General features: G+C 36.4%; 1 protein-coding gene across 1 annotated transcript in view; it reads left to right on the top strand.

The window, feature by feature from the left end:
- The window catches only part of TRPA1 (transient receptor potential cation channel subfamily A member 1), a 53,577-nt gene extending 28,893 nt beyond the window's left edge, over positions 1–24,684 (top strand). The window contains exons 17-27 of the mRNA XM_002819175.5: positions 434–529; positions 7,103–7,173; positions 7,874–8,036; positions 8,829–8,918; positions 10,444–10,613; positions 12,506–12,635; positions 13,059–13,241; positions 16,879–16,947; positions 20,798–20,911; positions 22,971–23,068; positions 23,768–24,684. Of these exons, the coding sequence (XP_002819221.3) occupies positions 434–529; positions 7,103–7,173; positions 7,874–8,036; positions 8,829–8,918; positions 10,444–10,613; positions 12,506–12,635; positions 13,059–13,241; positions 16,879–16,947; positions 20,798–20,911; positions 22,971–23,068; positions 23,768–23,978 (1,395 nt within the window). The 3' untranslated portion in view covers positions 23,979–24,684. The remainder of the gene's footprint in view (positions 1–433; positions 530–7,102; positions 7,174–7,873; positions 8,037–8,828; positions 8,919–10,443; positions 10,614–12,505; positions 12,636–13,058; positions 13,242–16,878; positions 16,948–20,797; positions 20,912–22,970; positions 23,069–23,767) is intronic.
- The last annotated feature ends 2,494 nt before the right edge of the window (positions 24,685–27,178 follow it).

Genomic DNA, 27,178 nt, shown 5'->3' with positions numbered 1-27,178 from the left:
TTGATCTAATTTGTCATATTATTGTATTATCTACTTGTGAGAGAATTTTTCCCTTACATTCTCAGTTTTCGCCTAGTATTTTAATAGTTTCTAATAGCATCATTTAGTGTTGTTTCTAGTCTTTATATTTTCTTAAGTAGTTGTGCCTTAATAATGAAGATCTAAAAGATCTAAATGATCTTTTGAGAACTCCTCTCTTTCCATGCCTATGAGATATAAAGCAATTGAATAACAGCCTTCCAGGATATTTATTTTTAGAATTAATATGCAATAACTTAATTTCTTTTCCCACTTGAAATAACTCAACTTTGTTCAAATCACTTAATTTTCAGCAGAATTGTAAATTTGTGTATTTGATTTTTTCAAGAATTACTTTGGGGATTCTATACTTGACTAACTGTACTTTTTTAAAAAAAAATTCTGTCTTCTACAGATTGAGTATAATTTCAAATATCTTCAATGTCCATTAGAATTTACCAAAAAAACGCCTACACAGGATGTTATATATGAACCTCTTACAGCCCTCAATGTAAGTTCAATGTTTTCATTATCTAAATAGTTTCTAGTTGGGTTCTAAAATGTTTTGATACAATAGTCTAAAATGTTTTAATACTTAATGAATGGAGAGAATTCCAGTTTTATAGTTCTACGTCTGTGCCTGCCATGTGACTCAAACCTTTATTTTTTAATAAAGAAAGCAATCCTTTTTTTCAATTGCTATAAAGTTCTACACTTCATTTCTAATGGTCACATAAGACCTGCTCCAATCCAGAATCAAATAAACCATGGACAACACAGGTAACACTTGCTTGCCACCTCTATCCACCTGCATATTCAAGAGTTTTCTCCAGTGTAAACCGCAGGAAAATGCAAGGAGTGATATTTCACAGCCACAGCTTCTAAGTTTAACTAGCCACTGGGCTCTAAGGTAAACTCTGACCATTCAGAGGTTCTTAGATCTTAGATTCCAGACGAATGAACCCAGTTGGAAGCAGGCTTTTAAGACATGGCATGGACTTAAATTTCCCAAGAAACTTTTAAAAAAGTAGCTATTATTTAAAAAGGTGCTTTTATGTATCTAGCCAATGCAGCGATGAAAATAAAGCATTTGATCCCCTTTAGTCTAAATCAGAGGTCTCAAACTGAAATAACTACAGAGAAAACAGTAACAGCCAAGTAACTTAGGCTTCTGGTTAAAAGGACAGTGGCTACTAGTTTCAACAAATCATTGCCATGTGGCAATAGCAGCCCACAATTGTGTAAATATTGGCAACAAATTAAAATTGTGTGCATGTAAAACAAAACATATTTGAGGACTGGAGTTGCAAATTTTCGTCTAGATTTGGGCTAATATGGGAACCACTAGTTGCATGTGGCTTCCAAACTTAAAAACCAGTTTAAATTACATAAAGTTAAAAATTTATTTTTCAGTCACACTAGCCACATTTTAAATGCTCAGTAGCCCATTTGGCTTGCAGCTCTCATATTGCACTGCACAGGTAGAAGACATTTTCATCATTGCAGAAAGTTGTATTAGGCAACACTGCTCTAGGCCAATGAAAAATTTTTATTTACCTTCAATGAGTTCATTTTCCTACATTGAAGACTTTGGTACAGACCATGGTAGCAGCCATCACCCAAAGTTAAACCTACAAGGCTTACTGAGCACTTGGAGTGTGGAGAATGCAGACTCGTGGGGATTTTATGCCCTTAACACTGGTGATGGCAACTGACTCACCATTGCTGTAAGCACTTTAGCTCTCCTTGAGTATGTTATGTTTTGCTATTAGTATAGTTCATAATTGATAGCCCAGTGATCTAACAGTATCTACACTATAGTTATACTTAGAAAATTTGTTGCATATGTATGTGTTTTTTATCATAATTTTAAAAATAGGCAATACTTCTATCAGAAAAAAAAGTATCTATTTTTGTCTCCATTATCAGAATAAGAATAGGAAGAAATAACATCTAAGTAGCATCTAAAAAGAAATAGACAATATATAACAATGGGCAAAGTGTAATTTAAACAAATACGTTCACTTAGATAAATGCAATGTACTAGGTATCAAATGAGCACCTGATTGATTCTACAATGCCTTAATAGCTTAGGAAACCTTGCTTTAGTTGTAAGTGAGCTGAATGGGGCTCTTTAGGAAGGTAACTGGCCTGATGGGAAATTATTATGCACAGAAAATTTGAAAGTCTAGATGGACCAAATGGAGAACATAAGAAATCAGATACTCAGCTTAAGACAAACTGGAGCCAGTGAGAGGCTATTTTCATTAATGGTGCATGCAAGAGTAGAGCTACTGTGGAAAATCCATTAGCATAGCTACAAATGCATTGGAATACTTTAAGTCTTATTTACACTTTATTTGGGTGATATTTAAACTTACAATGTACTTGCATGCCTCAAGGGGTAGGTTTGCTGTATTTGTTATTAGTTTAAAAGCAGAGTTACAAGATTTCAGAAACATAAGAGGATTGTTTTAATGAAAGCACATTGAAAACAAATATCTGTGTGTGTTTCTAGCATGGTGTTTTAAAAATATTAATAGTAACATTTTGAATTACTCTCACAAATATTTTTCCATATTTTTTACTTTAGCTTGAAGAAACCATTAATTTTAAATGGAAAAAATGTCAAATCTACGTGGAAGTTTAAATAAGGTCTCAAAAACAATAGTTAGATCCTGCCAGTTTTTTTTTTCCAAGAATAGCTAGATATATAGCTTTATGGGCTCCACTGGGCATCCAATTGATAATGGATATTTGCAAGGGATTCTTTTATTCCCCCCAGAATATTGTATATAAATATATCTCAATTATTTTTCAAATGGTTGGGATAAAAATAAATAGAAAAGAAAAATGGTGAACCTGGAAATATTCCATTGTTGGTGTCACAGTAGTACTTTTTAAACTGGAATCTCTGGCTGCTTGAATCAGAATTATTGTGGTTCTTGTTAAAATGAAGGTTCCTAATGCCCATCTTAGACCTACAAACCCAAAATGCTTGCGGGTAGACCTCATAGTCAAAATTTTAAATAAGCTTCTAAAAGATTTTTATGAACACTAAAATTGAAAAAATCTAATAGAGTGCTGATGAAAATTATAGTATAGGCTTTTTCAAAATGTAAGTGGGTATTTAGTGCAAAAACCTAGAAGTTGTTTGGTAGAATAATTTTGGAAAGTACAATCAAATCAAAGTTAATACAAGGAAGCTAAAAATAGAAATTCCAACTTCTATCTAAATGTTATTTCAGAAAGATGGACATTTTTAAAAAGAGATAGAAAGGGAGAAAATTGAAAGGATAATGTCTGAGAATTTTCTAGAAATGAAATCTATAACTCATCAAATTAAAATAAAAAACTTCCCCAAGGGCTAAGAAGACCATTCTGGCTGCATCATTTTTAATTATAAAATGTGAAACAATAATAATATTTATAAATAAGGGAAGGTCTCAATAAACTACTATATCCAAATAATGAAATATTAAGCAATATTTAAAAACAATGTTCTTGATGAATCTTTATATAACATTGATATGTTTCTAGGCTGTGTTGAATAAATAAGCAAATTGAAGACATAATTTGATTAAAAACATAAATAGAAAATAATTATCCTTTTTTTCTATAACTACATGTGAGTTTTTGAACATGGGTGTTTCTGTGTAGAAATATAGAAAAGGATTTGGAAGGATGTACAAGTTATCAATGATGATACTACTGAGGAAATGGAGTCCTGCCTAGAATTGAGGCTTAGGTGTGGTGAGAACTATGGCCTTATCCCAATGTTCCAGTATTTTAAAGGAGAATTTGTCTGGGTATTTCTTTTCTTTTTTACTTGTGGTAAAAAGCATAAAGTTAAATTTACTGTCTTAACTCTTTTTAAATGCATAGTTCAGTAGTGTTAAGTATTTTCACATTGTTACTCAAGAGATGTCTAAAATTATTTCATGTTGCAAAACTGAAACTCTATACTTTTTAAACAGTAACTTCCCTCATCTTTCCCCCAGCCCTTGGCAACCACCCTTCTGTTTTTTGTTTCTGTGATTTTTCTCCACCTTAGGTACTTCATATAAAGTGGAATCTTACAGTATTTGTACTTTTGTGACTGGCTTATTTCAATTACTATAATCTCCTCAAGGTTCATCCATGTTAGAGCATGTGACAAGACTTCCTTCTTTTTAAGGCTGAATAATATTCCATTGTATGTATATACCATATTTTCCTCAACTGTTTGTTGAAGACATTGGGTTGCTTTCCCTTTTTGGCTATTGTGAATAATGCTATAGCAATCATGGGTATACAAATATCTCTTCGAAATCCTGCTTTAAACTCTTCATATACACATTTAGAAGTAGGCTTGCTGGATCCTGTGGTGATTCTATTTTTAATTTCTTGAGGAACCCCAATACTGTTTTCCATAATGACTGTTCCATTTTACACAATAGTGCACAATGATTCCAGTTTCTCAGCATAGTCACCAATACTTGTTATTTTTTGTTCTTTTGATAGTGGCCAACCTAACGGATGTGAAGTGTATCTTATTGTGGTTTTAAAATGCATTTCCCTAATAATGAATGATGTTGAGCATCTTCCCATTCAATAGTCATAAACAATAGTGCTCATTGACTATTCATGTATCTTCTTTGGAGAAATGCCTATTTACAGCCTTGACCCATTTGTCAATTGGGTTATTTATTGTCTTGTTGAGTTGTAGGAGTTCCTCAAATATTCTGGATATTAACTCCATATAAGATACATGATTTACAAATATTTATTCCCATTCCTTAGGTTGCCTTTTCACTTTGGTCATTGCTTCCTTTGACTTGAAGAAATTTTTAACTGTATATAGTCCTGTTTGTCTGTTTTTGCTTTAGTTGCCTGTCCTGTTGCTGTCATAGTCAATAAATCACCTCTCCTTTGTCCGTAATTAGTCTAGTAAAATTTTGTTAATTTTGTTTATCTTTTCAAAAAAACAATTCTAGCTTTCAATGATTTTTTCTATTGTTTTTCTATTCTCTATTTCACTTATCTCTGCTAATCATTTTCTTCATTTTGCTTATCTTAGGTTTAGTTTGTTCTTCTTTCTTTATTTCCTTGAGTTTTAAGTTAAATTATGGATTTAAAATCTTTCTTCTTTTATAACTTAAGTATTTACCATTATAAACTTGCCTCTTAGTATTGCTTTAGTTGTACCCCATGCATTTTGGTATATTATGTTTTCATTTCATTTGTCTCCAGATATACTTTAAATTTCTGTTTTATTTTTTCTTTGACCTATTTGCTGTTTAAGAGTGAGTTGTTAAGCTTCCACAGGTTTTTTCATTTTCCTATTTTCCTTCTACTTTTGATTTCTAGTTTTATTCCACTGTAGTTAGGAAGATTTTTTATATGACTTCAATCTTTTGAAATGTTTTAATACTTAGTGGCCTAATATGTGGTCTATCTTAAAGAATGTTCTATGTGTGCTTGAGAAGAATGTCTATTCTTCTGTTGCGTCATAGGGTGAACTGTTCTGTATATGTCTGTTAGGTAAAGTGATCTATGCTGTGGTTCATGTCTTCTGTTTCCTTATTGAACTTCTGTCTGGTTGTTCTATCCATAACTGAAAGTCAGATAGTGAAATTGCCTACCATTATTGTGTTGCTGTTTATTTCTCCCCTCAGTTCTAAGTTTGCTCCATATTTTTGGGAGCTCTAATGTGAGGTGGGTATATATTTGTGAGTGTTGTATCTTCCTGGTGAGTTGACCTTGTTATCATTATATATTGTCCTTCTTTGTTTCTTGTCACAGTTTTTGTCTTAAAGTCTATTTTGTCTGATGTAAATATAGCTGTTTCTTTTCACTTCAGGTTCTCATTTGCATGGAATATCTTCTTCCATCCGTTCACTTTCAGCCTGCGTTGTTATATCTAAAGTGAGTCTCATGTAGAGAGCATATAGTTGAATCCTGTGTTTTATCCATTCAATCAACCTTTGTATTTTAATAGGAGAGTTTAACCAGTTTGCCTTTAAAATAATTATTGACAAGAAAGGACTTACTATTGCCATTTTGTTAATTGTTTTCAGTATGTAGTAGACTTTTTGTCTCTTTTTCCCTGTATCTTTGATGCTGTAGCAAGTCGTGATACTGGGACACTGCTAGGATCTGTCTGTTGACACTGTATCTTCTCTGGTGCTAGACTAAGACCCAGTGATCTACTTTGTTATCAGTGATCCCCTCCTGGCACCCATTCGTGTCAGAGCTTAGATTCAGGCAAGATAAAAATCATTCCCTTGGGCAGCCCCTTAGAAGTCAGAAGTCGGTGGATATGTTCCACTCTTTTCTTTCTCTTTCCAGGGAGAAGGCAGGAGTTGGGCGTTTTCTCCCAATGGCACTGTGCTTTGCCAGAGGGAGGAGCCGTGGCAAGTAAAGGCCATGTATTTCCCTACTGTCTTTGATATGGTTCTTTTTGGCTACATGCCCACGTTGGGTACAGAAACACGTTAACTAAGTTCTGGATTGCTCACAAAGAAAATGGTTTGTGTATGGTTTTCAATTCCATATCTCTATGGAGGAAGGGGAGCCTGGGACTTCCTATTTTGCTACCTTGTTGGCATCAATCCCTCTATTTATGTATTTCTTGAATAATTAAAAACTAATTTTTTAAATAAATACTAGTAGTCACAAATAACTCTAATGAAAACTTATGATCTAGATTAATTTAATAACTATGTATGTATATTCTACTGCATAAAATCCTTCTAGAAAGATAAGCCTGGATTTCTTCAGGGAGAGAATGAGGGTATAACTCTTGCTAATTTATCTTTAATGTCCTTTCCTGTTGTAATCCTATATAAGATTAAAAAGCTTATGCTAGGTTAATTAGTCAGAAATCTAAAGAAACAGACTGAATCAAACAATTTTACCTGTACAAAATGGTTCTAATTTGTTTTTTAAAATCTTGATCTAATTTTTATTTTTTCAAATGTTCTAAAATAGATGTTACTTTTACAATATCAAAACAATTATAAAACCAGACAATAAATAAATTAGTTTATACTCAGTAGTTGATTATAATTGTGTTTTTATTACACTTTTTTTTATTTCGCAGGCAATGGTACAAAATAACCGCATAGAGCTTCTCAATCATCCTGTGTGTAAAGAATATTTACTCATGAAATGGTAGGTATTAAGTAGTATATCTTGTTTAATGCTGTGTCTATTGGGTCTATTACAAAGCCTTCAAGACAATTATATTGTAATGGTATTTTAATGTTTTAGCTTTTGTTATTTTAATGTTTTTACTTTGAAGAAATAAGTAAGGCAAATGCCCTAGAACTTAAAGTATAATAATAATAAAATAAAGTGAAAAAGACCAAATAAAAAGAAGTTAAGGTTAAAAAAAAATGCTGGCATTGTTTATCTTTATCATTAAATAAAATATTTGGAGGGTGGGAGGGAATTATTATATAAGACATGAAGAAGCTCTTTAGAGTCTAAAATTTATCTTTAACATTAAATGAAATATTTGGGGGCATCGCAAAGATCATTATATAGAACATGTAGAAATATCCTGGACCCTGAAACTTAGTTTACAATGAAGAAAGAGGTGTGTTCTAGGAAGAGCACTCATATTGCCGATAGATTATATGGGTTAACATCCCAGCTCTTTCATTAATTTGTTAAGTCATAATTTGCTTAAAACTTGAGATTCCTTCTCTGAAAATGAAAAAGGTGAATTAGAAGATTTACTTAATCCTAAGCTTCAGTGAATTTACCAACAAGGTTTCTGAAAGAGGTTATAACCACTTTTTCCGCAGGTATCTTAAGTAAATATTTTTGTTTGAAATGACTCAATTCTGGTTTGCTTATATTTTTGTAGGTTGGCTTATGGATTTAGAGCTCATATGATGAATTTAGGATCTTACTGTCTTGGTCTCATACCTATGACCATTCTCGTTGTCAATATAAAACCAGGAATGGCTTTCAACTCAACTGGAATCATCAATGAAACTAGTGATCATTCAGAAATACTAGATACCACGGTAATTTCAAATTTTAACTTTCTAAAATAAAGGATTATAAAAAATATATTTTTTCTTAAGACTACTAAACCCATAATAAATCTGACATATCAGGACTTTATTATAAATAGCCTGTAAGAATTTGTATATGGTACTAATTTCTCCTAAAATCCTTTGTGAAAGGAGAGGGAATATAAACAAACAGGTCAACTAATGAGTTTGTAAGCTAATTTAAAAGGAATTGCCGTGTGTTAGATGCTAGCTTAAATACTGAAGTGTAAAACTTTAAAATAGGTGTACAAAAAAGCAGATTTGTAGATGCCAGGGACTGTGGGACATGGGAAATGGGGAGAGATGCTTTATGGACATGTGGTTTCCATCTAAGATGATGAAAAAGTTATGGAACTAGATAACGATGATGGTGGTATAACACTGTGAATATACTTAATGCCACTGAATTATATATTTTAAAATGTACATGTAAAATGCAACACTTTTAAAATGGCAAGTTTTGTTATATGTATTTTGCCACAATAAACAATGTTATATTGGCCTACAGATTCATTTTTTTTTTAATTCAATTAGCAATTTTTGAACTTTGCTTAATAAGGACATTCTGAAATGAGGGTGTGTTCATCTCTGGTAAATGATATGAGTATTGGTGTCAGTTAAATTTTCTGTTTAACTCAAAGTGGACAGTATATAGAAATTAAGCAAAAAAAAAGAAAAAATAAATTTAATAGTGAAAATTATGGAAATGTTAAAGTGTTTTATATCTCTCATAACTATGTGTCTTATCCTTTTTTGTTTTAGAATTCATATCTAATAAAAACTTGTATGATTTTAGTGTTTTTATCAAGTATATTTGGGTATTGCAAAGAAGCGGGGCAAATTTTCCAACAGGTATGTAATACATTTTGTATCTCTAAAGTTGCACATATTTTAATATGCAGAATATAAGTTAACTGATAAGTTATTACTTGAGATAATATTATGTCATAATAAATACATAGCTTGACTACCATATAGATTAGAAACACCAAGCATAAATGTTTCAAAATGTAGAAATCCCATGATTTTAGGTAAGGTCCCTGCCTATTTGATATATCTATGAAAGAGATGTTCCGCTTTTACTGGTCCTTAAACATCTAACTACAAATGGTCATTATGAGTGAACTTTCTTTTCTCTTACATAGTTTTAAAGATTTTGCTAACCTAATGGTTAAATTCTGAACTTGATAATTTTAAATGTAAATGTTTATAAAGAAGTTATCTGGCCCAAGACTCCATTTCAAATGGGTCTTTCTTTGAATTCCTTTTCTAACAGAAACACTTTTTTGATTAAATAAAATTCCAAGTTTTAATACAATTTTGGAACTTTTTACAGCAAAATTTTTACTTTATATTCTACTTTTTAAATGAGTGGGCCAAGTTCAGATCAGAACCAAGTGTATAAATTATCTGCAGCTCCTACCTTTGGTTGATAAATGGCAAAGGTTGATCCTTCTTTTCTCAGTATGGAGGTTGAAAGTCTTCATAATTTTCTGTATATTTTCATGAAATTTATTTTTATAACTCATATGTCTTTTATACAACACCTCACTTTCTGTGAAAATTTTCTTTGTTGCATCATGTAAGCACATAGATATTTGCATTTTTAAATTTGATAATAATGGTTTGCAGTTTTTAAATATTATACATTGCAAGTACTTTCATATAGATACTTTAAGAAATTTGTCACAATTCTGATAGACTCTAATGTTGCATTTTACCTTAAATGATTTAAGGCACATTACTTAATCTTTCTTGCCATTATTTTCATTTTCCAGAAATGAAAATTGCAGATTATAGTTTAAATTGGGCTATAAAGTTATATGAATTCTCTATCAGATTTGATCTCCACATTTTCTTATTGATATTTAAATGATCTACTCTATTGGAAATTTAATGCCCAATACATAAAAAGTTTGAAAATACCATTATTATTTGTTTTTATTTCCTAATTAAGTCTCAGTGCATGTCCCAAACCTTTTTAGAAACAACTTTAGTTCATAAAGAGAGCTCCACATTCATGTTGTTATATGGGTTGAAAGGCCCCGGGGATTACTAAACCAACTTGCAGTTTCCAAGAAGTTTTCTTAAGATGGAGTGGACTCCACAGGGAAAGCCCAGCAAGTTGTAGGATTTCCTTAGGCGTCGGACTCCCATAACACCAGGTTAACAGAGGACTCTGGGCCATCTCCAACACCGATTCATACCCCGGGGACTCTGAAGTCAGTCCAGGATGGCGTGAGGTTACTCCTTGGTCCTAAACTTCTCCCCAGCTGGCTGCAAAGCGAGAAAAATTTTATTACTGGGTGCATGTATATAACCATCCGTAGATGCTAGGTCTCTATATGTGGTAATTTTTTATTCTTTTCTATCCCAGAAAAGGAATTATTTTATGGATATGAGCAATGTTTTTGAATGGATTATCTACACGACGGGCATCATTTTTGTGCTGCCCTTGTTTGTTGAAATACCAGCTCATCTGCAGTGGCAATGTGGAGCAATTGCTGTTTACTTCTACTGGATGAATTTCTTACTGTATCTTCAAAGGTAAAACAAGCTTGAATTATTTCCACATCTCTTAAGCATTTTTAATATCAAAAGAAAAACTATTGTACCTGGTGTAAATTTAAAACTGGCTTATTCCTTTTCCAGTTGTTTCTAAATATGAAGAATTTTGTATACCCTATTAAGGAAAGGCTGGAGCATGGTTCCAGAGTTCAGAATGAAGATCAGGGTTTCTCAAACTTGGCACTATTGAACTTTGTGGCCAGATAATTCTTTTTTCTTCTTCTTCTTTTTTTTTTTTGTGGAGGGGGACTGTCTTGTATATTGTAAAATACTTAGCAGCATTCCTGGCTCCTGGCTTCTACCCACTAGATACCAGTAGCATCCACCCCACTCCAGTTATGACAACCAAAAATGAATGCAGACAATGCCAGATGTTCCCTGTCTTCCAAATGAGCCCAGGTCAAGAACACTGGTCTAGACAAATCTAGATTAAATAGGGGGAGTAAATAGGAAAAGTATTGGCTATTCTTGTTTTACCTGATATTATTTTGTAAGCATTTACTTTGAATTAAAACACTCAAAATGAACTGATGGATAGTATGGGAAATCGAAGTGGTATAAAAGAAGAAATAAGCCCAAAGAATCTAATTCTAGAGAGGGAAAAAAGCCTGAGTTCCTGGGCCTCTGACAGTGGGTAATGTTGAGTTTCATGTTATTTCACATAATCTTTCCAATGACAAGGCCAATGTTATTATCTGCATTCTCTAAAAGAAGAAGCTGAAGCACTGATTTCAGTAACTTGCTGAAGATCTCAGCTAGTCAGTCAGGATACAGGTATTTAACCAAAGTCTTTCTGACTCCAGGGAGCATGTTTTTTTCACCATATCTTCTGCATTGCTGTGTCATAAGCACAGTGATAGAGAGTTGAGTGCCGCCCCTTAGAGAGTACATGGTATGGTGAGAAAGGCAGTGGCCCAGAAATAGGATTTAAGACAGGTTCAGGCACTGTCACACCCTTGGCTCTGTCATTATTAGTGGCCTTGGTGAGTCACTATATGTGTCTCTGTGAATTTAGCTGAAGTCCCTTTCAGCTTTAGAATCTTGTAAGTTCCTCATTTAACAAGTAATCTTTGCAAAGACAGAGTACAAGTTAGAGGCCAGATGACACACCCATTATCTATCCAAACATTTCACAATATAGGATGCAGGGGGTAGAAAAGAAAACCGAAGGAGATGGTGAGGATAAAATGCAAATCATGTGGTGTGTGCCCTGCATTAGGTGCCTTCTAGTTCACAAACTCAATCTCTGCATGATGCAGCACACAATTTATCTCTCTAATTTCTTTATTAAGCATTTGGCAGCATTTTCTTTGATATTGAGAAGCTATTATTTTTCTCTCCTACTTCAGTTGAAATAATGTCCAGTCGTCAAGTGGTAAAATGATTTAAGGTAACATTAGGGCCGGGCACAGTGATTCACGCCTATAATCCTAGCACTTTGGGAAGCCAAGGCAGGCTGATGCTTGAGCCCAGCAGTTCACGACCAGCCTGGGGGTGATGCCTGCCTGTGGTCCCAGCTACTCCGGAAGCTAAGGCAGGAGGATCACCTGAGCCTGGGAAGTCAAGGCTGCAGTGAGCAATGATTGCCCCACTGCACTCCAGCTTGGGTGACAAAGCAAGACCCTGTATCCAAAAAATAGATAACATTAATAATGAGAATAAAAGCAAAAGTAATTTGACTAACAGCTTGAAAATTAAGACATGATTATTCAATTAACTCTTATGTTTTCTTTTTCAAAATAACTGGCCTCGATGATCTCATCTGTGAAATCTAATACCTGATTTAATACATGATAAATATTGTCACCGAATGAATACACTTTGACTGTAAAAGTGAGTAAATGTTTTTTTTTTTTTTCTTACTTTTCTAGATTTGAAAATTGTGGAATTTTTATTGTTATGTTGGAGGTAATTTTGAAAACTTTGTTGAGGTCTACAGTTGTATTTGTCTTCCTTCTTCTGGCTTTTGGACTCAGCTTTTACATCCTCCTGAATTTACAGGTAAGACAGTTACATCAGTAGTTGATTTTGTCTCTGTGAATTATGGAAATATATATTTATACTTAAATCTAAATAGTCTAGAAAATTCATAATTACATAACAACAGTATTCAAATACTTTAGTTTTTATCTGCTATATCTTTGAAATGACTTTTATTGCAGAAAAAAAGTATAGTCGTGTTAAGCAACTTTGTCCATTGTCAAAAAGTTTATGTACAACACAGATGATTTATTATTTATGCAGGTAACATATTTTTGGTGACTTTACCATGTTTACTAATATTTTATCCCTGCATTTCAATAGCTATATACCTATGACTTTAAAAAAGTATTCTGAATATAGTTTTTATCATTCTACCTCCAGGAAACACTTTTTCATTGCAGAAACTTTGCATTTCATTTGTACCTCACCGTCTGTTTTCAGGATCCCTTCAGCTCTCCATTGCTTTCTATAATCCAGACCTTCAGCATGATGCTAGGAGATATCAATTATCGAGAGTCCTTCCTAGAACCATATCTGAGAAATGAGTTGGCACATCCAGTTCTGTCCTTTGCACAACTTGTTTCCTTCACAATATTTGTCCCAATTGTCCTCATGAATTTACTTGTAAGTAGTTTTTTTCTTATATTTTGTTTGTTGATCATTTGAAACATTTTATAATGATAATTATTTTTAACTTATTTAATCTCCCTCCACTGGGGAGATGAGGAAGGATCTACTACAAAATCTATTTGTTCAACATTCATTTGGTGCCTGGGGAGCACCAGGCACATCAAGAGGCTCAGGGCATGAAAAGATGCATGCACTTGGCAAATACCAAGGATCTACCAAATGCCAGCAACTGGTACAAGTTCTAGGAACCAGTGATGAAGAAAGCAGACCAATATTCAGTCTCAGTGTGATTACAAACAGTCAGGAATTTAGGTAATAAACAAATAACTGTGTAGCATAATGTCATGGGGGTGATAAATGCTATGAAGAAATAAGAAGCAGGGAAAGGCAATAAAGATGAAGGTGTGTGATGTTTTGGAGTTGGAGAGGGGGTCAGAGTTTAGGCAGAGACCTTTATGGAACATATCTCTATGTTCGAACTTACCATTGACCAGAGATTCAAGTGGGGAAGTCTCTCACGCAGAGGGCATCTGCGACATTCAGATGCCACCTTGAACCCAGTCAAAGCCTAGACACTATCAGCAGACATGAGAGTGCCCTTCCACATGGAATTCTCTACAGAATCTGCTCAAGGCTTGAGCACGTTGGCTGATGCAGGCAAAGATGCATCCCATTCCAGGTCCATGGGGAGCCCTTATTGGCATCGTTGTGCCTGTTTTTCCTTTATCCATTTATGCAGACATGCACATATTCCACACACTTTCTCTGAGTCTGACTATGTACCAGAGACTGTACTAGGCAGTGTTTCTGGAAAGGAAAAAATTATGCAGATGTGTAAGTATTTTGATTCAATTATTTGATACAACTCCAGAGTTTTATTTTGGTGACCTAGAAAAACAAAGGATGGCAATAGGAATAACAGAGAATGACATAAAGCCCACATTCTTCTCCGATAATTGTTTATGCTTTGGAAGATAATTATCCAGAAGAGAATTGAGCTTAGCAGTAGTACAGGTTGGCCCCATTCTGAAGATCCAAACATCTGGCACCCACTGTGCATCTCTACCTGGATATCCTGGAGGAAAATCAAAACCAACAGAGCCAAGACTAATGTTATCTTTCCTTCAGAATCTTCACTGCCTCTCAGTACCATCTCCTAGTCATCCTACTAAGATCATTGGCAGATAGTCTCTACTCTCCCAAGTTTTTCCTCAGTTCTTTCAATAATTCTTTGGCTTTCACATCTGCTTCCAGTTGGCTTGGACTGTCATGGTTCCTCATCCAAATTGCTGCAGCAGCCTCAAGAGCATCTCTACCTTATCACACTGCTTTGTCTAATTCTTCCTACAAATGGCCACCATAGTGATGCTCTGATAATGAAAAACTAAACCCATCAGTGGCTCTTTTAAATATTTTTCCATGCCTCTTCAAAAGCTTTAATCCAGTCCAAACCCATCAGCATAGCAAGCAAAGGTCCCTGTGAGCTGGATCTTACCAAGATCTTTCCCAACACCTCACTGTTCCCAGGATTTACCCAGAAATGCACACTCCCTGATTGTGCCACACTTTCCTTCATGCTGCCTAGACTCTGTACAGGCTTTCCTTTTACCTGGAAAATGTCCCACAATGGGTTAGCTCTAAGATTTCAAAACTCAGCCGAAGTATCATTTCTTCAGGGCAGACTTCCTTAACCACCACCCCTCTCCAATTAACTTACTCTATTGGATACTCTTTCCCTGTGTTACCATAGTTTTGAGGATATGAACTTGATAATAATAATAAAACCTACTTCCTAGATTATTGCAAAGATTAAATGAGCTAATACAAGGGACTTAAAACAGTACTTGGCACATGATAAGCATTTGATAAATGTTAGTGACCATTAAAAGTTAATAATTGATCTCTTCTATGGCTTGTAAGCTCAAATGTCTTCAGAGTCCAGGTACGTATCTAAAATATGTGAAGCAGCAGGTATGAAATGGTTAGTTTTTGGGTTAGTTTTTTTTTGTTTTTTTTTGTTTTTTTAGATAGGGTCTCATTCTGTGACCCAGGCTAGAGTGCAGTGGAGTGATCATGGCTCACTGCAGCCTCCACTTCCCAGTCTCAGCTGATCCTCCCACCTCAGCCTACCTGGAAGCTGTGACTGCACGTGCTCACCACCACACCCAGCTAATTTTTGTATATTTGTAGAGATGGGGTTTTGCCATTTTGCCCAGGCTGGTCTGGAAATTCTGGGCTCAAGTGATCCTCCCACCTCAGCTTCCCAAATTTCTGTGATTACAGATGTGAGATGCTGCGCCTGGCAGAGATGGTTGGTTTTGATTGGGGGTCAATGTAAATTGGAGAGAGCACCCATCTGAAAACTTGCAAATTAAAAACCAAAACAATGTTATCCTGCCCAGTGAAACATATTTCCTGACTATATCCAGTTCTCAATGCTTGTTTGCAAGCCCTAGAATATAGTCTCCCTCTCTTCATTCATTCTGTGACTGTTTTGTTTACCTATTATGTGCCCTGCTCTATACTGAGCACTGGGCATACAGTGGTGACCTTGACAGATCCCTTGTCTCACAGAGTTTACTGGACTTTGAGCTCCTCAAGAGCAGTCACTGACTTTTCTTTCTGGTGCAGCATGCAAGATGCTGGCTCAGCAAAGGCAGCAACTAAGTACCAGAAAATAAATGAGTGAGTGAAATGAGCTAATTTCATCAGATTGAGTAGAACTGAGCTAACAGCTTCCCCCCACCTAATCCTATCTAGCCATAAATTTCTGGTTTCTCACCAGAGCCTCTCCTGCCCCTATAGTATATGTTTTGCTTCTGAACATACGTAAGATATAAAATGTATCATTCTCTCAGTTTAGTATTTGTTTCCATATTGTTAAATCACTCTTGTCTACCTTAGTTACTAAACTCCTGGAGTTTCCCACAATGTTGTGTGGCTACACCCAATTGCATGTGATATCACATCATCCCTGTCCTTTCAAAAAAAAACAGATTTTTATCTTAAATGAAATGAATTTCAGGTTAATTTGTGTCTTAAGTTTTTGTAACACTTAAGAGTACTGAACCTCTGAATGTGGCCATCATCATTGCAGAGGTATATAGGCCTTGTAGTTTTCTGTAAGGTGTATTACCAAAGTATTCCGAAGCTACTACTAGTAGGTCATATGCCCAGTCTCCCAATTTAGCCACAGAGACCTTGCTATGGTTTCAATTTTTATCCCATCCAAAATGTATATATAGAAACCTAATCACCAAGAAGATGGCATTAGAAGGTGGGGCCTTTGGGAGGTGATTAGGCCATGAGAGGAGAGCCCTCATGAATGGAATTAGTTCCCTTATGAAAGAGCTGTGAGGGCGCTTATTAGCTCCTTTGCCCTTCTGCCATATTGGAACACATAGAAGGTACCACCTATGAGGAATGGGCTCTCACCAGAAACCAGTTCTGCCCAAGTCTTGATTTTGGACTTCCCAGCCTGCAGAACTGTAAGCAATTAACTTATGCTATTTATACATTACCCAGACTAGAATATTTTGTCATAGCAGTCTGAATGGACTAAGACAGACCTTACATGCATTTTTAGGTGGACCGTTCAACTGTAGTGATTTAATTTTGTGTCATACTTCAGATTGGCTTGGCAGTTGGTGACATTGCTGAGGTCCAGAAACATGCATCATTGAAGAGGATAGCTATGCAGGTAAGTGCAGTGCCTCCCCACTTATGACAGTGTTATGTTCTGGTAAACCCACAATAAGTTAAAAATATTACAAGTCAAAAATGGGCATTTTGTAGGAATATGCCAGTTATAAATTTATACCACTTACACTGTAAAGTATGGGCTGTTTACCCTCCTGATCATGTGGCTGACTGGGTTCTGTGGCTCGCTGCCACTGTCCAGCATCCCAGGAGAGTACTACATACCGCTAGCCCAGAACAGATCAAAGTTTAAAATTTGAAGTATAGATTCTAATGAATATGCATCACTTTCACACCATCATAAAGTCAAAAATCATGAGTCAAACCATCCTAAGTTAGGTATTGTCTGCATCACGTTTATTTAAACTTACTGGAATTAACACCATTGTCGTTACTTCCTTTTTTAAGAGCACAGTTACTTAGCATGGATACTTTCTTAATCCTGAGGAGTCACATCCTGTGTCTGTTTGCATGTTACCTGGTATACCTGCTCTAATCAAAGTTGATGAAAAAAATGTCCAAGAACAATCTTAGCAGAGAAATTGAGAAATTGCCTGAGCATCTTTTGTTGTGTTAAAATGTGGCCACCCAGGTAGCTAGCTGCTTGATCAAGAGCATCACTGGCATCTTAGCCCCGCTGTTCAAAGGAGCTCCTTATATTTTGTGCAGGGAATCACAGGGTCCCCACAGCATGATTTATGTTGAAGTTTTTACTGCATCCATGAGGTTTTGTTCTCTTGTCACATCTCTCATTTTTATAGACAATTTGGACAATTTGATGTTAAAATTGGTGTCAAAGTTTCCTGGCTAGGTATTTGGCTATTGAATCTTGTGAGGTACCTTTCTGTCATACAACACAAAGTTATTTTTATGCTCTTCACTGGATTGTCTTTAAATTTCAAATTCAAATGGGCATTTTTGATGCTTCAAGGATATTTGGTGACCAGTTGAGTATACGCATTCAGAAACCTTGGCCAGTTTGAGAGAGAGAAAAATTATGTTATGATATAACTTTCTATTCACTCTTGTCTCCTCTTCACTTTTACTTGTCCAAATTCTTTCTTCTCTGTAATTCATTCAGCCATATACTAACATTTATTTATTGAAAACAATGTTTCAATACATAGTGTATACAAAGTCCAGTACAACTTATCATGAGAGCCCAGAGGAAACAGAGGGATGTGATTCCTGACTATTAAGTCAACTACGTCTACTTAGCACACCAGCTAGGTATTCATAGAATTAAATATCAAAAATCAACTGAGAACCATTTGTAAATCCTATGCTCTATGACATCACTGTATATTATACAGAGATACAGAGTGATTGGAACACTTAGAGAACAAACACAAATGATGATCAGGTACAGGAAAAAATGCAAAAATAATTAAGGGAATGCAACATGGAGCGGGTGAGATGAGTCAGTGTTGAAAGATGGTTGGGATTTAACAGGACATCGATACCGCCCTGAAAGGAGGGGCCAGCAAGAGCAAAGGGCCACATCAGAACTGGGGAAAATGGCCAAGGCACTGGTCCAAGGCCCCATTGCCTGGAAGGATCATTCATGTTAGTGGGTGATTAGATTGCTCCAGATGATAGGAGGGTTTATTCAAAACCAGCAAAGAAAAATCTTAGCAAAGGGCACTAAATGATGAAGTGCTTCAAGTTATTTTGTAAGTTAGTGGAGAGTTATTATCAGCCCTTCCACAATGAAAATGGTGTTTATAGTGATCTGTTATTATCTTGGTTTAGTGAGGAAAGATTGAAGGCCGGAAAAGCTAATGGCAGATTATTATTGTCGCAAAGATGGTGTTTAGGACTCCAGGTGTATGGATATGGAGAGGAGATGTATAAACCTCTTGGCAGGTATGTCAGCAATACCTCATAACTGCCCTAACAGCTCTTTAACGGCTTTAAAATGCCTTGAGGAATAGATAAAAACAATAATACAAGCAAAGTTGGGGAAGCTCACTCAACTACAGTGTCAGTGGGGTTGAGCTGAAAAGCACAAACCTATATTGTTTACTATGCTCCCTGAAAGTCAATGGCACAAATCCTAGTACCCCCCATATTATCTATACCTCGTTTTGGATCAAAAACAGCATCGCCTGGAAAACCAGGAAGCCATTCTCCTACTTCTCCTGAGTTGTTTCTTAAGCAACTCTCTGCATCCGTTCTGAAACCTATGTCTGAGCCCACAGCAGAACTGTGAGCAGAACTGGACAAGTAACACACATTTCCGACAGGGCCATTTAGTTCTCTCATAGAATCATCTCGAAGGGAGGTGGAGACAGGCCTTGGGACAATGCATGCTGGGAGATGGGTTCTTTATGGGGACTTTCAGTTCTTCAGGGGCAGGTGTTATGAGTATTTTGAGGGGCTTGAAGCTGTTTGGGTATTTTTAAATGTTGGTATCTCCATTTTCCACGACAGTTTTGGCAGCTGCAGACAGTCCATAAACATTTATATCCCCACTGCAAATTAGAAAGGGAAATCCGCAGAGTGTATCTTACCCTTCAACATGGAAACCCCACCAGTTAGAGGAGGTAAAGATGCTCCCTGAGCCCAGTGGTGCCAGGCTCAGTGGGTCCCACCTGACCCACACTGGACTTGGGGCTTTGCTTGCCAACCTCCCCCAGGACCATCTTTGAGGGACCTATGTAGATAATGAACAGTGTAAGACACACTATGTATTTTATCTGTTGGCAAACATCGAGCTTGAGTAAATCTTTTTCAATCAAGTGTGAGGAAATAGTATGTGACCTCTAAAACTGTATGCATGGGAAGGGGAAAGTGATATCACCCTAAAGAGCAAAGGGGAAAAAAAAGGAACCCTAGAAATTATTATAGAAAATCAGTGAAAATATTTAACTGGTATTATTAATAAAATACAAGAAAACATAGCTTTTCTTGAAGCTGGAATTAATGCATAGTATGTTAAATGGTGGTAAGTGCTATAAAAATAGCAAGGAAGCCACATGGGGGAAAGTTATGTGGGGTACAGTGGGGGGGGCCACAATTTTAAGCAGTGGTGTCAGGAAAGTTCTTACCATTTCACTATTTATGGCTATAAATCACTAATATTGGAAAGTGTTTGTTCTTAGAAAGCAAATCTCACTAGTAGTTACAAGTAGTTATGGTAAACATACCTATACATCAGATACAAAGGGGTATAAAAAAGCAGAGATAAATTTGGCAAAAATAAATGAAAAAAATTAAATGTGAGGAAATATCTCATTTGCCATCCCTGAAAATAGTAATTATACTTAAAATTCATAATGGAGAAACCATTTTTCACCTGATAGCACAGACATGAAAAATGCATGACATACTCTTAAGGATGAGTTCTAATTCTTTTACTGCTTACCTTTGTCTTCCTCCAGTTAAGTACTCCTTCTTCTCTCCTGCCCTAGGTGTGTATACATGTGTGCACGCACACATGCATTCACACTGTCCAGTTGTGCACATTTTGTAGTATTGCAACACCGCAAGAGTATGAACTACCCTTTTCTTCTTTAAGTCTCCAGCATTGAACAACAAAACATCGGGTGACTATCCCTGAACAATAAACAGCAAGTGACTAAAATTGAATTCCTTTTTTAAGCAACTTCCCCCTCTCCTTCTTCTCCCACTCCAAGGCAGATTGCTGCCCTGTCACTGGGTGAGGTGAGAGGAAGGGGCAGGTGATTGTGAGCTAGGGGATAAGAAAGCCTGGCCAGCCCAGCTGTGGCACAGAAGTCAGGACATAGAAATCAGTTTTCATTTTGCTGTATTAATGATTGCCTGTGTGCCATATAAAAATTCCATATACTAACTAAGGATTCTATCAATAAATCCAAAATGCACTTTAGGTGGAACTTCATACCAGCTTAGAGAAGAAGCTGCCACTTTGGTTTCTACGCAAAGTGGATCAGAAATCCACCATCGTGTATCCCAACAAACCCAGATCTGGTGGGATGTTATTCGTAAGTACACATAACAAATAACAACATCAGTAACATGACGCTGTTTGACATTCATTCATTGTGTTAACCCTAAGGGGGCCCTTTTATAGACTTTGAGTCTTCTCTGCCTGTGGGCAGAGGAGTTGTGCTTTTAAAAAAAGGATATGATTAACCCAAGACATGAAAGAGCTGGGTGAGAGGAGGGTGACATTTGCTCTCCCCTTTCAGGCGGCTCATCCATAGCATCTGTGTTAAATGCGTGCTGTCCCTGTGAGAGCAGATGGGCAGGGGACCAGCCACACCCTTTTAGTGTCTTTTTTACAGTACAGGTATACTTTATTTGCTTTTCCTAGTCACATGTCACTTACATTTATGTGTAGATATATATGTGAGTATATACAGCCAAGTGTTTAGAATACACAATAAAGAACACACATTTACACATACACACACTATACACACAATGTACTAATCCATTTTCACACTGCTATAAAGAACTGCCCGAGACTGGGTAGCTTATAAAGGAAAGAGGTTTAATTGACTCACAGTTCCCCATGGCTGGGGAGGCCTCAGGAAACTTGCAATCATGGCGGAAGGTGAAGGGGAAGCAAGGCACCTTCTTCACAGGCAGCAGGAAGGAGAACGAACGCATGAGGAACAACCAAACAATTATAAAACCACCAGATCTCGTGAGAACTCACTTACTATCACAAGAACAGCATGGGGGAAACCGCCCCCATGATACAATTACCTCCACCCAGTCTTCCCCTTGACAAGTGGGGATTACGGGGATTATAATGCAAGATGAGATTTGGGTGGGGACACAAAGCCTAAACAGATCACACACACACACACACACACACACACACACCCACACACACACATGAACACACACACAGAGCGTCCACTATAGAAAATGAGGTAATTACGTGATCAAAGACTAAGCAAGACCATTGCATTATAATGGAAGAAGGGCCATATGAAAAGCTGGAATAACTGGTTGCTAATCCTTAGTATGCCTGGGCTCCCTTCATCTCTACAACTGTTCTTCCTGAGTTCTTTTCAGGTTAGTTTCCCCTGTGTAGTCATAAAATAATAAAGTCGCCCTGAGTATCAGTCTAGGCTTTATTCTAATGCCACAGTATCTCTCCAACTGATTTCACACATGTCCATGGTTACAATTACTACCGAAACAGAATGCTCAGCAACTGATTTCTCAATCCTAGAGCTCACTCTTCAGTTTCTGGCCCCTACATCCAGCTGCCTACTTGACATCTCCACTTGCATGTTTTAAAGGTGCCTCACATTCAGCAGGTTCAAAACCAAACTTCAACGCTTTCACGTTTCACCCTCTCCTCACATATCCCCTACAGGAAAAAAGTGAAAAAGTCCTGGCTCCTCCTTGCAACAATGTCAGCACCATTCATTAGCCTGTGCAAGCCAGCCACCCACGAGTCATCCTTGATCTGTCCCCTCCCTTTCCTTCTCCCCTCAGTCTGGTCCATTTGACTTCCTGGGTGGCCTGTGCAAGTCACCATTTTCTCTTGCCTGGACTCCTAGAATTACCTCATTCTTGATCATTTCACATCTGCCCTTGACCCTCTCCAGTCAACCTATGGTTTAAAAGATACTAAATTAAAATGAAATGTGTTAAAATAACATTTCTGAAATTTCTCCAGGTGAAACTTTGTCCACTGGTTGAGTTGTATTGGATAATGTGTAGTGCAGTTTTAGATAATTAACAATGAATCTCGTATAGAATACCACCTTCCGTAGTGGGCACTTCTCATGAAAATATATAGAACAATTCAGCTAAGCCCCATTCTAAACAATTTCTATCCTAATTTACTCCTCTTCTGTTTTATCTGTACATGTTCTATTTCTCTCTGATTATATGTATGACTTCCTTTCACAGCTCTTTCTTCACATGTCTCTTTCTCCTGGCAGACTGTGGGTTCCCTGAGGGCATAGCTATGCCTTATGCATATTTCTACCAGTGGTGGTTGAATTTTGGCACATGCTTAAGAAAAAGTTCCTGAATTGAATTCAATTTGAGTAACTACTATTTTTTATCTGACAGCATGTATTCTGTTTTTTATTTTGCACTGGAGAAATAAGACAAGAAATACCAAATGCTGATAAATCTTTAGAAATGGAAATATTAAAGCAGAAATACCGGTATGTATTTTTCCTTCTATCTGTACTTGAGATATTTAAAACTCATAAATAATAATGCACAATATAAGATTATATTTTATATTGGTGTTTATTTATTTTATATATTGTCATGCTTTATTGATAGCTGTAGCTAGTGTATTGAGAGTCATGAGACATTTTTTAGAACCAACAACATATTTGCCACTATTCACCAATCAGTTTGCCTTTCAATAATAAGTGAATAAAAATTAAAATGCTGATTTCCTTTCTCTTGGAGGTAGTATCATAAACTGTATTCTTCATCTGAATTCATAAAGCAAAGCTCTGAAAGCTTCTAAAGATCCCTGGAGTAACTATGTGGTGGGCAGTGGTTAAGCATGAGGGTTTTACAGTTAGTTAGTACCTGAGTTCAAACCCCTATTCAACTAGGTACTTAATAACTGTGACCCTGGGCAGTCTGCTTAACCTTCCTCTATAATAGTTTCTTACCTATAAACTGGGAACAAAAATAAACTAGCCATGAACTAACAGTGTAACTTTGGGAAAAATTGTTTAAACTTCAAAAATATGTGTTTCCTGGAAGGATTGTGACTACCGAGGTTAAAACCTACGCCTTCGTACGTTCAGAAGGGACCGAGGTTAAAACCTATGCCTTCCTACATTCAGAAGGGCTAAAAGAAGAACTGAAAATAAATTCATGAAATGTGTATGTCCTTTTAGGCTGAAGGATCTTACTTTTCTCCTGGAGAAACAGCATGAGCTCATTAAACTGATCATTCAGAAGATGGAGATCATCTCTGAGACAGAGGATGAAGATAGCCATTGTTCTTTTCAAGACAGGTTTAAGAAAGAGCAGATGGAACAAAGGAATAGCAGATGGAATACTGTGTTGAGAGCAGTCAAGGCAAAAACGCACCATCTTGAGCCTTAGCTCCTCAGACCTTCAGTGAGGTTTCTAATGGGGGGTGCATGACTTGCTGGTTCTAACTTTCAATTTAAAAAGAGTGAGGAAGAAGCAGAAATCTGATTGATTTTACTACGTGTGAAATCATGGTTCCTGCATGCTATATAAAAGTAAACCATCTTTTATCCTCTATTCATATTTTCTACCAATCACTATGTATTGGGGATATCTTTGCAGATATGTTCAAATTGGACTTGACTTTGATGAGATATAATCTCATTATTTGAATAGGTAGAAAATGAATTTGCTAGAACACACATTTTTAATGAAAAGAATAAATGTAACTATTAAGCTAAAATGCAAATGTCAGTACTGAATTCCTGCTTGTTAATTACATAATATGTGATGCCCTAGAAAATAGTCACAAGTATTAATAATGCCATAGATGATAGTCTTAAATATTAGGTTGAGGTCTACCTAACCTAAGCTGCTTCTTGGAAAGCTTCATGTTGAAAGAACCTGTGGGTGGCACCATGTGGACTCTTCTGTTCCTACTGTGATGAATAGCCCCACCCTTCTTGCTGTCCCCAACACACCTGATGTCACTTTGAGCCATATAGTTGAAGTACAAATTAATAGGCCTTATGATATGCACGAATTTTACTATAGATAATATATGTTGTTTCTGTTTTTGTTTGCCAATGAGCATAATAAATGTAAAACCTATATAGTATCCCTGTGATTATTGTATGAGCCTTTGTTTGAGATTTGAAAAAAACATGCCTCCATCACATATTCCCTTTTTTATTTTGATGTCTATTCAAATCATGAATTAATCACATACTTCATCATTAATCTTTTCAAGGTCCTTCTATTGTTTTGTCTGATTTTCTCCATCATCCTGATTAGCATGTTTATTCCCTCACTACCCCCAGGAGATATGCACTGTAATGAATATGTTTTCGGCTACGTATGTGTCCTTGTGTTATGTTGTACAGTGTTGTTTAGAGTCTGTTATTATTTACACAGATGTTATTATGCTATAGCTTTTATTTCTGTTTTTGCTTCTTATTTCTCTTATAATTCTCACTTATTTCCTGTTTTTTTTACTCATTTCTGTTTCTCACTCCTTTTCACTGGACATGATGTTTACAAGATACAACTGTGTTACTGTATTCCATCTAGTACGGGGCCTTTGGTGTGGCTTACTATTTCATTGTGTGCACCCACCCACCCACTACACTGGACTTTTCTAGAGATGGACAGCTTGGTTACCTCCACCTTCCTGCACACATTCTCAAACATACTGATGTTCATACAAACCAGCAGAGTGCTGAGGGACAACATGTACTATTACAAAACCAGACATTTTACATTCATGGTCCAACAGAACACATGGCCTAGAGGCAATGTTGTATATGCCTTAATCTTTGATATGAATAATATCTTTGTTCTTTATATTTCTTAAAACAGAAAGCATGGAAAATCACAATACAGAAGCAATAACCAAAGATCTCCTGATCATAAAGACAAATGGTCTTTTCAGTCTTCCCTCTCCTCAAACCTTGTGTAGCATTGCACAATATAGATCTCAGTCAACATTCACTGAGTGCCAAGAATGTGAGAAACATTGTACCATGCCTGTCATGCGAAATATTTAAATAAACAGATTGTCTTACAACAATGTCACCAACCTGTACTCTCAAGAAGCTTACAATTTAATGGTCTTCATTTATTTCTGCAGTTCTTTCTCCTTTACCCCCAAACACAGAACCGCTTTTCCCCTGTTTCCACTGATTGCTTCTTCTCTCTTTCTCAACTGGCTTCTCTTTCCTGCCAACTAACTCCATGTGTACATCCCTGAGGTCTGTACCTGGCTCTGTTTCCTCTCTTTCCTCACTTCTGCTCCTTCTCCTAAAGTCCAGTCCAACATTTCTACAGTTCTTCAAATTAAATACATAGAAACCTGAATTTGGTGGTAAGAGAAGCAAACCAACTCCTCTGGACTTCCTATTTTCCATCAGTGGTACCAGGATTCTTTCAAGCTCCTAGACTCGAAAGGACTCAACATACTAAGTTGAGTTAATCTTCCTAAAGTGGAGCTCTAAGCCTTCACACCCATGCTAAAAAGCTTAAAGATTTTCTCTTTCTTCATAAGCAAACTAATCTTCTTAACCTGCCTTCTAAATCTAAATTAGCTTTATCTTCCAGCATTCTTCATTTCATCCAAATTGGAAGACCATTGTTTCATGAAGACACTATGTTTTCCCATCTCCCTACATCCAACTCTATTCTCTTCCAGCCAGAATGTCCCGTCTCTAACTGTTAAAGCTCAGTTTAAATGGCATCTCCACCTTGAAGTATTTTCCTAATGGTCCCCACTCATTATGCTTCCTTCCTTCTCGGAACTGGCACAGACTGCACTTCTCCTCTGCTACTGCAGCCTATTATGGCCACTATGACTTGCCACGTGTCCTCCCCTAACTGAAGGGTAGACTCCCCGAGCTTTATGGGTCATTATCACCAGTAGTCTCAAAGGAGGCAAAGAATTACATCCTATTTCATTTTTTTTCATCTTGTGGAGCTTCCAGCACAGTGCCTTGCACATAACAGATGCTCAACAAATACAAATAAGCAAATAAGAAATCAGTGAAAATGATAAATACCATGGACCTGAAAGAGACTGCAAGAAAACTGGCTCAGTATGCCTCAGAAAAGTGGTTTAGTGTCCTTTTTCTGTTGATGCTGTGTCCTAGAGAAGTTGAATGACTTGCCTCTAAGTGGTAGAAGAAGCATTAAACACCACTTTCCTGCCTTTTTGTTCCCACCACTTCAATCTGGGCTGTTGTTTTAATGATTGTTAACTACGATTAGCATGGACAATTGAAAGGTTTGTGTTTTGCAAGAAGACAACTTGTGCCTTCGTACTGACTCTAATTCCTGTTGGTTGACTCTGGGCATATGTCCTCCTCTCTAAAATGGTGATGATAGAATATATTCTTTATGGTGTTGGTAGAATTGGACAACCACATGCATACAGAGTACCTAACTCAGTAAACGCTATTGCAATGTGTTCAAGAAAACTGATTTACCTGAGATAAAGGGGGTTACAAAGCACACTAGGATTTTCATATCAAACCAATTACCCACGGAATTTCTTTGGAAGTTAATTAATTAGCAGCCTGATATAAATTGAAGCTCCCAAGTACTTCCGAATCCCCTTAGCC

This window comes from Pongo abelii, chromosome 7, assembly GCF_028885655.2.
Source record: "Pongo abelii isolate AG06213 chromosome 7, NHGRI_mPonAbe1-v2.0_pri, whole genome shotgun sequence".
Classification (NCBI taxonomy): Eukaryota; Metazoa; Chordata; class Mammalia; order Primates; family Hominidae; genus Pongo; species Pongo abelii.
The sequence above is the reverse complement of the archived record's forward strand: the minus strand, read 5'-3'. Positions and strand labels throughout refer to the sequence as shown.